Below are 12,450 nucleotides of genomic sequence, written 5' to 3'. Positions count from 1 at the left end.
TGATATACCATGGATTTGACCCATTTTCATCCATGGTATATAAGTGTTTTACTATCTATATATTATATATTCTATCCTATTAGGTATGTTTTCAGGTTCAGGAGTATCTTGGAGTAAAGTGATGATTTCATCCGAGCTGACCATTAGAGGTCGATACGAAGAAGAAGCAATCGTTCGACGCGCATCTAGTCCCGTCGATCGATACATAAGAGAAGCCTCGACGCTTGAAGATTATGATCGATCGATGTACATCCTATACCATCGACCGATGTCGAGATGCGAGATGCGCGACTTATTTCCAGCCGACTTTAAACCCAAAGCTTCACCAAATTACAAGATTACCCCTGACGAGTTTTTAACCTAATAGTTATATACTTGCCTAAGTGTTAGGAGGCAACAGAACTTTTGGCCACCATTGTATTCTTATTTTCAGCAGAGAGTTTTAGGAGAGAAAATCATAGAGAGATTTGTGATTGGAACTCCATTGATTCATCCATTCTATTCTATGCAGTTTTTATCAATATTTTGTGTCATGAATTGCTTACCTATGTCTGAGTAGTTCACTTGTTAGATTCAGGGTTCAAATAGGTTAGAGGGATTAGCCTCAGCTATAGATTTGCTAAGTTGTGATATTCATTGATTGATTTTTCATTAATGCTTGTTTTAGCCTTGCTAACTAGAACATGAACCTAGGATTTAGCATGAGTCAATCATACTTGACCATCATGTCCTGAATCTAATATGTCATGCTAAGACTGCTAAAGAGATGCTAACCGCTGATCTAGGAGTCTAGTGAGCATTATCAACCTATGCCTATGGCTTAGCTAGAAGCATCGATCAACTGGATTTCCCGCGAACTCATGCGTAAGTGTAATGATTATCATGTGTTATTTGTTCTTCATGATCCATTACTGTTAAACTAATACTCATTTCAGTGATGACGAAGATGTAGGCACATCCCATTCAGACGCTCACTTCTAGCTAACAACGCCAAGAAAAGATTGGGAAACAGATGAATCCAAGTGGCTAACAGATTCTGTAAGTTTATCGTTTTTAATTGTATGAACATGGACAAGGATTCTGTGAGACATTCATTTTATTAGTGTTGACACTCGCAATTTGGAATCTTTTTTTATTTACAGCATATGACATCTGCAATGCTTATGTTTCATAAAAGATCTATGAAGGACCCTTCACCATACTCTTCGTCAAGGATAACTTTTCTTGAGCACTGGTTTGTCAAGATGTGGGTCAGGGACTACAAGAAATACGATCCAAAGACGTGGGAGTTCTCAGATACTTACAAGAAGGTTTTCAATGGAAATAACCCACCAGAGTTTCCCGACAACAAAAAGTGGCTGATGGATGTGGATCGATTGTATCTTTGCCACTTGATAAATGGTAACCATTTGGTCGCTTTAGAAGTGGATCTTTTGAAGAAATAATCCATGTTTACGACAGCATACATACAGTTGTGCCGAGCAACACAGATCTTCTAGAAGAGTGTCGTCCTTTCACCAAGATGATTCCTTTACTTCTGAATGAAATGGTTCAAGAAAAGCTGCGGAAGAAGAATTCACAGCAGTTCAAGATTTCAAGACTTAAAAGTGTGCCCAAGAATGAAGACCCTGGTGACGGTGGTGTTTACGCTCTGAAGTATATGTAAGGCGATTGGCTATGGATTTGAAGGACTATATGACAAGTGCATTTCGGCAATGCGTATTAATTTAGCTGCCGAGATCTATGATGAGGTTTCGGGTCTGTGGTATTTTCATGTTTTAGAAAACAAACTTATTAACTGCTTTGTAGTATTTAATATTTCGGATATGTAGTATTTCATGTTTCAGATATTTTGTATTTCATGTATTGAACGTTTCAGATATGTAGTATTTTCATGTTTCAGATATGTAGTATTTTCATGTTCGGATATGTAGTACTTTGAATAAAACTGTCTAACCAAAACGACTACAACAGGAAAGAGGACACATTGTCTAACCAGTAAATAAATTGTCTAACCGGAAATAAGAAACAAGCGAGTAAAACTGATATACCATGGATTATAACTCTTTTAGACCATGGTATAAGTCATTTATTAAGTATACCAAGGTCACACTCATCTCTTAGTAAACATAGTTTGTCCCATTTTACCCCATCAAGATCTCTTTTGGTGGATTCAAACTCCACCAAAAGCATGCAATGACACTATTTAGTTTTCACAAATGTCTAATGGAAGCAGACAGATGGACATAACATAGTTTCGAGAGTGCTAACGCAATCGATTTGAGGAGAACCTCCTTTACTCCTTTTGACAGTTACCAGGCCGCCGGCCATCCATTTACTTTTTGTTGTGCTTATCCTTTAAAAGCAAACAACTTGCTTTTTTTATTCACTAATATCTTCACGTATAGCCAATGGATCCCATTCCACCTTCATTCTGAATTCCTAGTCCATCTTTGATCGATTGCTTCACATTTCCAGGGACTCTCTTACCAAAGAGTATATATAATTTATCAAGGTTGATACATTGTCCCGAAGCTATTCCATATATCCTTACTGCTTTGATAAATTCTTCATATTCACGGGTTTCCTCCTTATAGAAAAAGGCTATCATCAGCGAAATGAAAGTATGATATCGGAGGGGTAGCGCGTGAAACAAGCATCTCTGTTATCTTCCCTTGATTCTCCATTTTGAATTACAAATCTAAAGAGCACCCATTTCATTATATCGTATGCTTTGCTCATGTCCGTTTTAATTGCTAATCTCTTATTCATCCCTCCCAATATTGTTCTAAGCGCATGAAACATATCTTGAGAAATCATAATGTTATTTGTGATTTGTCTTCCAATAAAAAAGGTTGGCTGTGTTTCGTAAATACGATATGGAAATGCTTTTTTAGCCGTTGGCATAAGACCTTGGAGACTATTTTGTAGCTCAAGTTAGACAAACTAGTGATTGGCAAAATATGGGCCATCTTAGTAGGCTTATCTTTCTTCGGTATGATAAATTGTTTTGTACCATTCAATAATTGAGCCATAATGCCATTGAAGAGTAATAAATTAAACATACATGTTAAATCCCAGAATTTCTGATTGAATAATGTTGTCATCTCATCTGGCCTAGATTCCTTTCTCAGAGGGATCACAAATATGGCTAGCTTGGCTTCCCATTATATAATGGGAGTAGTAAGATCTTCACTAATCAAGTCAATCATATTACCCGAATCATCCATTAAACTCGTACTTTGATTCTTGGTGCGCCTTTTCTTTGTCAAAGCATGAAAAAAATTTGAGTTCCTATCTTTCTCTCGCAACCAACAGACTCTATTTTTTGTTTCCATAAAATTTCCTCAGCCTTAAGAGTATCAGATAGTTTCTTCAAAGCTGTTGATATCTCCTCAGTTGTCGCCTTCACTTATTCATTTAGTTCCTCCACTTGCTTTTCGGAATTTATATAATTTTGTCTCCTCCACAGAATCAACGGAAAATCGAGATATGAGCCATTATATTCGCATAGGTCAATATTTCCGGTGAATTCTATCCCTCAAAAATCTCATGTTTGATATCTTCGCTTTCCAACTAACACTTATAAATTATAAAAAAAATTCTTGCCTTTATTTGTTTTACAAGGATGTTATCTAGGACAAGACGATGATCTGATCTCCACAGACATAAATACTGAAAATAGTAATGTATTAAATTTTTGTGCCAGTCTTCGTTCACAACAGCTTGATCTAAACGACTTCTGACGGTGACCGTCCTCTTTTTCTTACCCAAGACATCATATTTCCAGAAAATAAAATTCCAGAATTCGATAATCATCATCCGATTGAAAGTCAAAACCGAGCTATCAAAGCATTGCATGCCTGCTTCCTTTTTATTATGCCCAGTAATCTTATTAAAATCTTCGATCATGAACCATGGCCCAGTTCTCACAATGGCAAAACGCGTAAGACGTTTCCAATTTTTTTATCTTATTTCTAAAACAGGGTTCCCATCAACAAATGTCGTAAAGAATTTTATTCCATCAATGTCTTCTTCAACGTCAATCATTCAATTATTCAAAAACAAAAGCTTAATCTGAAAATCATCCATAAAAAAAAGATAAACATCTTCTTTAGTCAGTGGCTTAACGGTAAACAAATAATCAAATCCTAGATCAAAATGAATTATATACAACAACCGCTTCATATCATTTGTCTCGGAAAGGAATACTACTAATGGACTATGCTTCCGGTGTATCTTTTTTAGGCGTTAAATTTTTAGGTTAGACAGTTCCAACTAAAAATATTTATAGATAAAGATCATGTGGTTTATAAGTTCCCACCAATCCAAAATTATTTGGAGATGAAGGAGTTTTTGTGTACCATGGATTGACTTTTTTCAATTTAAAAATTCAAAGAAAAGGTTATATGTTTCTTAATAATTAAATGGTAATAAGAATTTAATGAAACTCTTCACTCCTGTAAACATGATCACCAGCCAATAAGCTGTGAGTAGTAGATGTATATGCTTATGAAGCCGCTATCAAAAGGCCCAATGAAGCCGGGATTCAACACACTATCTATTTAAAACACAGTCAATACGATCAATACCTATCACTTAACATCATGTAGCCTACAAGTTAACAGATTTGTCAAAAGATGATATTGCAATCAAACACTACACAAATCAACCGATAGCCATGACAGAAGACAAAACCGGAGAGAAAACGACATAGAAACTGGAGAGAACAAGCCGTGAGGATGGATTACCTATTTCATCTAGAGCCAGAGAGCATCTAGATGACCACAAGAAATATATTATCAATCCATTATAAATTGCTATCGACATGGTCTTCATAATTAAGAAACCCTGATCTTCGGTGGAGAGAGGCCCCGTTAATGCTAAGTTAATGGGGATGGTTCATTGGGGTAGATCGGAGGATATCATTTCAAACAGATTCACAAGAGCTAGGAGAAGGACACGATTCTCTGATCTTTAAACAACACCAAAGTAAGAATGAAGCATAATGAAGTTGACATCTATATTCATAATATAGACACGACATCATACTTGTACGTAGGACTCATGGCATCAGCATAGTAAATAATGATATGTGGTCCAAAAAACTTATGGAGTTTTTTAAGCTTAGAAAAAAATGGAAGGCGCCGTGAATATTATCTAATTTAAGTAGGACCTGGGTTGGACCATTGCTGGCATGAGTTGTTTTCAATATTAATCACCCATTTAAAAAATAACCATCAATACTATTAAAAAGGAACATTTTTAACTTTTGCCTTTAAACTATCTTGAATTATTACATATTTGCCATTGGTTTCTCAAAAATAACCATCAATACTATTAAAAAATAACTTTTGCCCTTCGATGCCTTCATCACCGTTCACGATGTGTCATTCCACCACTACACGAATCCCTCTCGCCCGATTCCTCACGATCTCCGTCATGGCGTCTATGGTGAAGTGTCGGAGCCGTCACTTGGTTAAAGCTCTCTGTCTCGACCTCTAACTTTTTTCTCGATCCAAGACGTCTCCGCCGGGTTAGCCTCTCCAAGCTGTCTACTCGCGTCTCCGTGCTCCAGCTTCTCCTCCTCGACCGCCAGTGATTCACACCATGGATTCTGTGCTCAAGATCTTCCTGGGTGGCCGCCGGTGTTCGTTCTCTTGTGGGGAACAACAAAGTCAAGCATTGTCTCATGCAGAGATCATTTTGGGAGCTTTACCCATCTGATTCTGCAAGTATCTCTGTTTTTGAACAAATCAAGAACTATGCAGCTGACAGTAACATCTCTCTCTATCACTCTCTCTCTTCTCTGAGTGTTTATTGTGAAATTCAATTTAGTTTGAGATTCATGCTTAGTTTTTGTTGATCTTTTTCCTTTTCTCTACTCAAAGTTACCTTGTTTTGTTTAATTTCAATTCTCAATGATATTTCTTATTTAGATTAGATGTGTAAACGGCAATGCTATTGTTTTGTGTTCATGAGGAAGAAAGTTAACATATCATGTTTCTTTTTTCAGACAAGTGAAAGAAAGAAAATTTGCAAGAGGAAAAAAGATAACAAAGAAGTTGCTACAACATTAGTTACTAAGAGGAAGAAACAAAACAAATGACAAGAATTCTGCAACAAAGAGCCTATATTTCCTGGAAATTGAGTGAAACTCTAGTTTCAGAGCTTGAAACAAAGAGACCGTAGAAAGCTGTTGTGTGGATGTGGTCGGTGTGGACAGCGGTTGTGTGGATGTGGTCGCGGTTTTTGTGGATGTGGTCGGTGTGGACATGAGAGTTGTGGCAAGTGTGAAGTGGTCAGATAAAAGATGGTCAAATGAGATATGGATAACAGTGAAGATCCCGCCGGCGTCTTCCATGTTCTGCGTTAGAAATTTAAGTTGGTACATTGGTTTTGGTGCCGATTTAGGATCTGAAGCTCTAGTGGGTATGTCATAAAATCCTTCACTTTGTTATGAATATTGTGGGATGTCCATATGGAAAGTCTTTGACATACTTGTACCCCAAGATTTATTTATTCTCCAAGTTAGACTTTGTCTCCAAACTATTGTAATCCTATATAAAAGACCCATTACTCATGGAATAAGACACACCAATTCATTATCTTCTCGTCTTTACTTACAACACGTTATCAGCACGAAACCCTAGCCACTGAGAAAATTCAAAACCCTAATGAAAATTGCTTTTTGTTCTCTAATGTTGTTGGGTTATTCGACCTGTTTCATTTCCAAATCGTCATAATTCATAACGCTAGAACTATATTTATTAAATTATAAATTGTTCTTGTTTTGGATATGCTTTTGACCCGTTTATGCTTCGTTAGACATGTGAAAATCTTAATTGGAATTCTTGTATCAAACTTTGATTTCTCGCATGTTCTTATATGGTTTAATATATACTAGATGATAACCCGCGTGCATGCGCAGAGTGAGTTTTTATAATAATTTTTGTTTATTAAATAATTTTAACATTTTGCAACATTACAATCTTTATCGATTATAAAATGACGAATACAAATGTTAGTCTCTTTAGTAAATCATCGTTGTTGAAGAGTTAACGTATTAAATGTCATTTTAGTTATTTTTAAAACTTCATATGCATAAAAAGAAATTAAGTTTTGCGGCTGACACAAATTACCAAAACCAAATAGGCAGCATCTATGGTATAATGACGAAATGAGATTATGTTCTCTGCTCTCGATTTGTTACAATTGACTCTCCATAAGTGATTTCATGTTTTACATCTATAAAATTGTGCTTTCGTTCTCGTCTTTGTTTCATTGATATGATTTAAGTTTCTTTTTTTAACTTATTATGAATTCGGTGAATTACATAAGTGTCAATTTAAAAAATGGACATTTGTAAAAATTAGTTTCACTCCAGATACATATCTAAGAATCAAAATTTTGAAAATAAATCACCGGCAAACTATATTAACAGGTTAGTGTTCAAATCTAATATATCAAGCTGTTATAGAATATAAGTGCAAAATTGAAATATAAATGTCTGTCTAGTATATATTAACGAGCTCGGTCTAAAAATCATGGAATACTAGAACAACAAATTTTTTTTTTATTTCAGCAGTTCGGGTAATATCCTAACCCTAATAGATATCTGTAGATAACCAAACATCAGTATATTTAACCCTATATTTCTAGTTTACTTCTCTCATTTTATTCAAAATATGTATATTAATGATGCTTATTGCCTAAAATAATATACATATAATTATGGACAAAATCATTTGCTATTCACTTAAAATACATATCAAGCTTTTGTTTCTTGCATTAATAAAGTTGCATCTAAAATTTTACAACAACAACTAAATTCGTGTTTTTCTATTTTAAAGTTTTATCTCCAAACCAATTAATAGGTTAATCTTTTAAAAATTAGAAAACCAGTTAATTTAAAATATATTTTAAATAAAAAAAAAACTTAAACAATGAATAATTTATTTATTTTTTCTTCAAAATTTAAATATCCAAACCCGACCCAAAATATCCGAACCCGAACATAAAATACCCGAACCCGACTCGAAGTGTAGAAATACCCAAACGGGTTATATACATTTATACTAAAATACCCGATACGAACACGAACGTGTATCTGAACGCCCACTCCTACAATATATGAACATTTGTATCTTGCTTGAACAAAAAAAAAAGTTAAACAATTGATAACAAAATTTTCAATGTGAGACTTTTACTATTTTTTTTGTAATTTATAGTCATTTAAAGAATGAAAATGAATAATGCATTTCTTAATGTTCTTAAAAAAATTTACCATTCATAAAGAATAGTTTTTCATTTTCATTCTTTTTTGTTCTTTTTATCGTAGAGAAATATAGAATAACTTTGTTTCACCCTAAATATGATAAAGAATAATAATTCCTCCTCGTTCCTATAATTTTATTCATGTCCATTTTTTTTTATCGGTTTCCAATGTTCCTGTGATGGTTACCAGTCACAGTCTAAGTGCTTAAACTTGATCTATTTTTTAGAATAAAATATTTGTATTTCTTTATTATCTTACAGAAGATTGGTACGTATTTAATTTTGATAATATATATATAGCTTTGCTAATATATCAAATTTATCACTATAAATATTTTAAGCATATGCCAAATCATTGGTTTAGTAGTCTCAGGTAACCATATTATTTTAAGTCATGTTTATTCTTTAACATAACAAATCGCTTAGTTTGAAGAAAACTGGTTTGGTTCGGCTACTTTGATTTAATGTCACAATACATTTGGAAATTTTTATGTGTATAGCTTATTAGTTCAGCACAACGACTGATTATTGAGCACGTTAGTTTGATACTAATTACTGCGCATTATTATTAATTATGTAAATTTGAAGTTAAATTTTGATGTCTAATGTTGAATATGAGCAATTTTATCCAGGATTTTTCCTTTATAATACATTAAGAGATTATCATGGGATGTGAAACAGAAAGGTTTGAATCTCCAATCTTCATTGCACTTCTCCATGTTAAGTAAGTACTTTTATTTGTCAAGTGTTATATACGAGGTTAATCAAAGTTTGATAAAGTAAAATAGTTTTCATGAAAGTTAGAACTTGTAATATGAATTTTGTTCATTAATTTGATTGACTAGTTAAGAACCTTGGTAAATAATCTGATAGCAAGAAAGTAATAAATATAGTTATTATATTTATTTTTGACATATGGACTCATGGAGATATTTTAGTTTATAAATAATGTTCGATATTTCAATATATTATATTTTATTACCATCATATTTATAAGAGTATTAAGCTAAAGTGCTTGACCATAAAAGATACATATTCTATTCTCTGGAGAATAATCCAAAGAAAGGTATAATCACTTGAATGTATGTGATTATCTAAAGCTCATTATGTAGTTTGCATCTAAAGTTTACAAGACCCAAAGTCTATAAATAAATCTTAACTATGTTGCATCTAAAGTTTATCAAAAGTATTTCTCAAGGCAGTAAAATTATTTTTGAGAAAGTGCATACATTCTTTTATAGATTGTACTACACAAATATTAGTGTAATGGATATAAATATATAGTAAACCAGAAGTTTACAAAATATTTGGCACAAACCAGTTAGGTTATTTTGGTTTAATAATGATGCGAAAAGATACATAAAAATTTATGTGAATATTCATTGAAGAACCAGAAGATTCTTGCAAATGATTTCACATATGTTGGTTGCTCATAAAATAAAATGGTAATACGATTTTCACCAGCCAAATGAAGTTATTGGCATGAATAAAGGAGATTATGGTGGACTGATCATCCACTATGCATCCACTATGCATCCTTATAATCTTGGTGAATTCACGTCTTAAGTATTTGATAATTATCGCATGTTCATTGGAATAAGTCTTGAACATTTTGAGCAACATAATTCGCATCAAGCCAACAAGTAATCACTAGTTGTCCCCATCATTAGTATTGGTCAAAAAACCAACAATTTTCCATCTAAGAATTTTGGATGTGCAATATGCATTCCAATTGCTCCAGCACATAGCTTAATTAAGATATGATAATGTGGTTAGGAATATATGTTGAATATAACTTTCCATTGATACTTAAGTATCTAAACTCATCCCCTAAGGATATAAGTAAGGGTTGATTTGAATGCTAAAAGTGCATTGGTATTTCTAACATAAGAGGGAGAAAATAAACAGCTGGAAAAGAAAATAAGTTGAAATAAATTACCATTGATCCTCGGATCAAAAAGAATGTGAAATACAAGTCCAAAAGATAATTCAGTTATAGAGCTTAGTAAAACAGTTTCCGGACACATTTATTGACCCAAATAAATAGAGTGACCAAGTAACAATACCAGCTGTAATGATCCAATAAGAGTTGATATTCTACAAGAACAATATCAACTTGCTGTACAAATTGGTTCCAAAGATATATAAGAATCCTCGTAAATGAAAAGGAGCATATATTAAAAATGGTCAAAATGAGGAAATAAATTTTTTGAATGATCACTAGAAGAGATCAATAAACCTGACTGAAAAAAATTCAGGTATTTGAGACAATGAAGAGATCTCAATAAGTTATAAAATTTATAGAATAAAATGGAACCAATATGTAAATCAATGCCGATGATATTTATGCATGGAAAGTAGCAGTTGATATGATAAATAAGAAAGAGGATCATGACAGAAAGTATATTGAAAAGTGTACACAAAGAAAAGAAATGATTGGCCAAATCTGAAAAAAAACAATAGACAAATATAGATACTCTTACAAAAGAGATAAGTATTTGGACTAATATTTCGTAAACTAAAATGTGTAAAACAAGTTGGATAAATGAGTAGTTGCACACAAAGAAAGATCAGTATAAATTGATTGTGAAGAGACATAGTCTCATGTGGTAGATGCAATTGTTTTCAAATTCCTTATCAGTCTGGCAATAAAGGAAAAACTTGAATTATACGACCCACTGAAGAATGATAATCTCTGAAATATAGAATCCATGAAGGATTGATGATATCAAAATCATGTTCGATAGATGTTCGACTGAATTGAAACAAAATATTTTATGGGATGTATGAAACATTATAAGATTAACCGATGTATCCATTTGTATTTGTCAAGAGATTATGAATCAATAGAATCATTGCTTTGAATGTAATCCAAACTCCTGAAGAGTTATAATAAATTGTTTGTTTGAAATAAAGATCTTGAAAATACAACATTGTTAAGTATTCCAAACAGTACATCTAGAATTAATCGATATTATTTAAGAAGAGCCTTAAAGATTTTAAGATGATCATATATGATTCATCCTTGAAGTACCATAATTAAAAGTGTTATTTGAGAAAGTTACTAATTTCTTTCATAACTGAAAGTTGTAATTTCATATGACAAGTAAGAAAGTCTACTTTTCTTCTTGTTAGTTTAGTTTTCTTCTTGTTAGTTTAGTTTTCTTCTCAGCATATGATTCATAAAAGTGTCCAATTGTGTAGTAATATACACAAAAGCGTTTTATCAGGTAACTCACTCTTTTCTTTTCTTTTTTTGAAAAAATATTAAATTCATTCAAAAAGAAAAAGGCTGTTTCTACAACTGTAATGCAACTTCATCTTCACATAAACAATTTGTTAAAATCTAAGCATATAATTTGCCCCCCGCTATCATTTTGTGGCTAACCACATTTGAAGCCCTCATCATATTTCATTTCTCCCATCATTCTGATTGTAGACATCCTGTTTCTCACTTCCTTATCAATCCATTGAACCATTTTTTGCACATTCCTAGGACACTCTCCATGTCTTCTTCCATTTCTCTCCCTCCATATACTATATACAGCCACTTGAAAAGCATATCTAGTAAGGAATGTAATCAGCTTCGTTTGATCTTTATCCATGAGCAACAAAATTACTCTTCTCGAATCCTCCACATATCTGTTCTCCAGTAGTTTACTCATGAGCTTTCTCCAAATTTCTCTGGAATAATCACATTCAAAGTATAGATGATACTTGGTTTCATCGGTTGCATTGCATAGACCACACACCGGGTTTGTTGCGGCATCCCATTTGGTCATCCTGTCTGCAGTAGAAAGCCTATTTAGCATTTCTAGCCACGCTAGAAATGAATATTTTGGTGTTGAGTGTTTAAACCATATAGCCTCACTCCAACCAACCACTTGAAAAACTGTTGTTAGCTGACTCCAAGTCTTCTTAGAGTTAAAATGGTCTTTGTAAGTATCCTCACTCTGCTTCCAAAGAGGCTTATCCTCTTCCTCATTGACCAATATATGTTCCTGCTGCAATAGCAGATTCTCAATAGCTATTAGATGATCTGCTCTATGTCTTCTTCTCCTTCTGTTTTTCACAGCCTCTTCTACTGTTGCTGTGATCGGAATCCCAGTATCTATATGTCCTCTCTGGCCTGTCAGATCATAAATTCTTCCCAGTTGGCTCCAATTATCAAAC

General features: G+C 33.3%; 1 protein-coding gene across 1 annotated transcript in view; it reads right to left on the bottom strand.

The window, feature by feature from the left end:
• Positions 1–11,660: 11,660 nt before the first annotated feature.
• Positions 11,661–12,450, bottom strand: part of LOC106319947 — a 3,544-nt gene continuing 2,754 nt past the window's right edge. Inside the window, exon 6 of the mRNA XM_013758332.1 lies at positions 11,661–12,406. Coding sequence (XP_013613786.1) covers positions 11,661–12,406 — 746 coding nt within the window. The remainder of the gene's footprint in view (positions 12,407–12,450) is intronic.

The sequence above is a fragment of the Brassica oleracea genome, unplaced genomic scaffold (genome assembly GCF_000695525.1).
Source record: "Brassica oleracea var. oleracea cultivar TO1000 unplaced genomic scaffold, BOL UnpScaffold00706, whole genome shotgun sequence".
Taxonomy (NCBI): domain Eukaryota; kingdom Viridiplantae; phylum Streptophyta; class Magnoliopsida; order Brassicales; family Brassicaceae; genus Brassica; species Brassica oleracea.
Note: the sequence above shows the minus strand (reverse complement) of the source record. Positions and strands in the feature narration are given on the sequence as shown.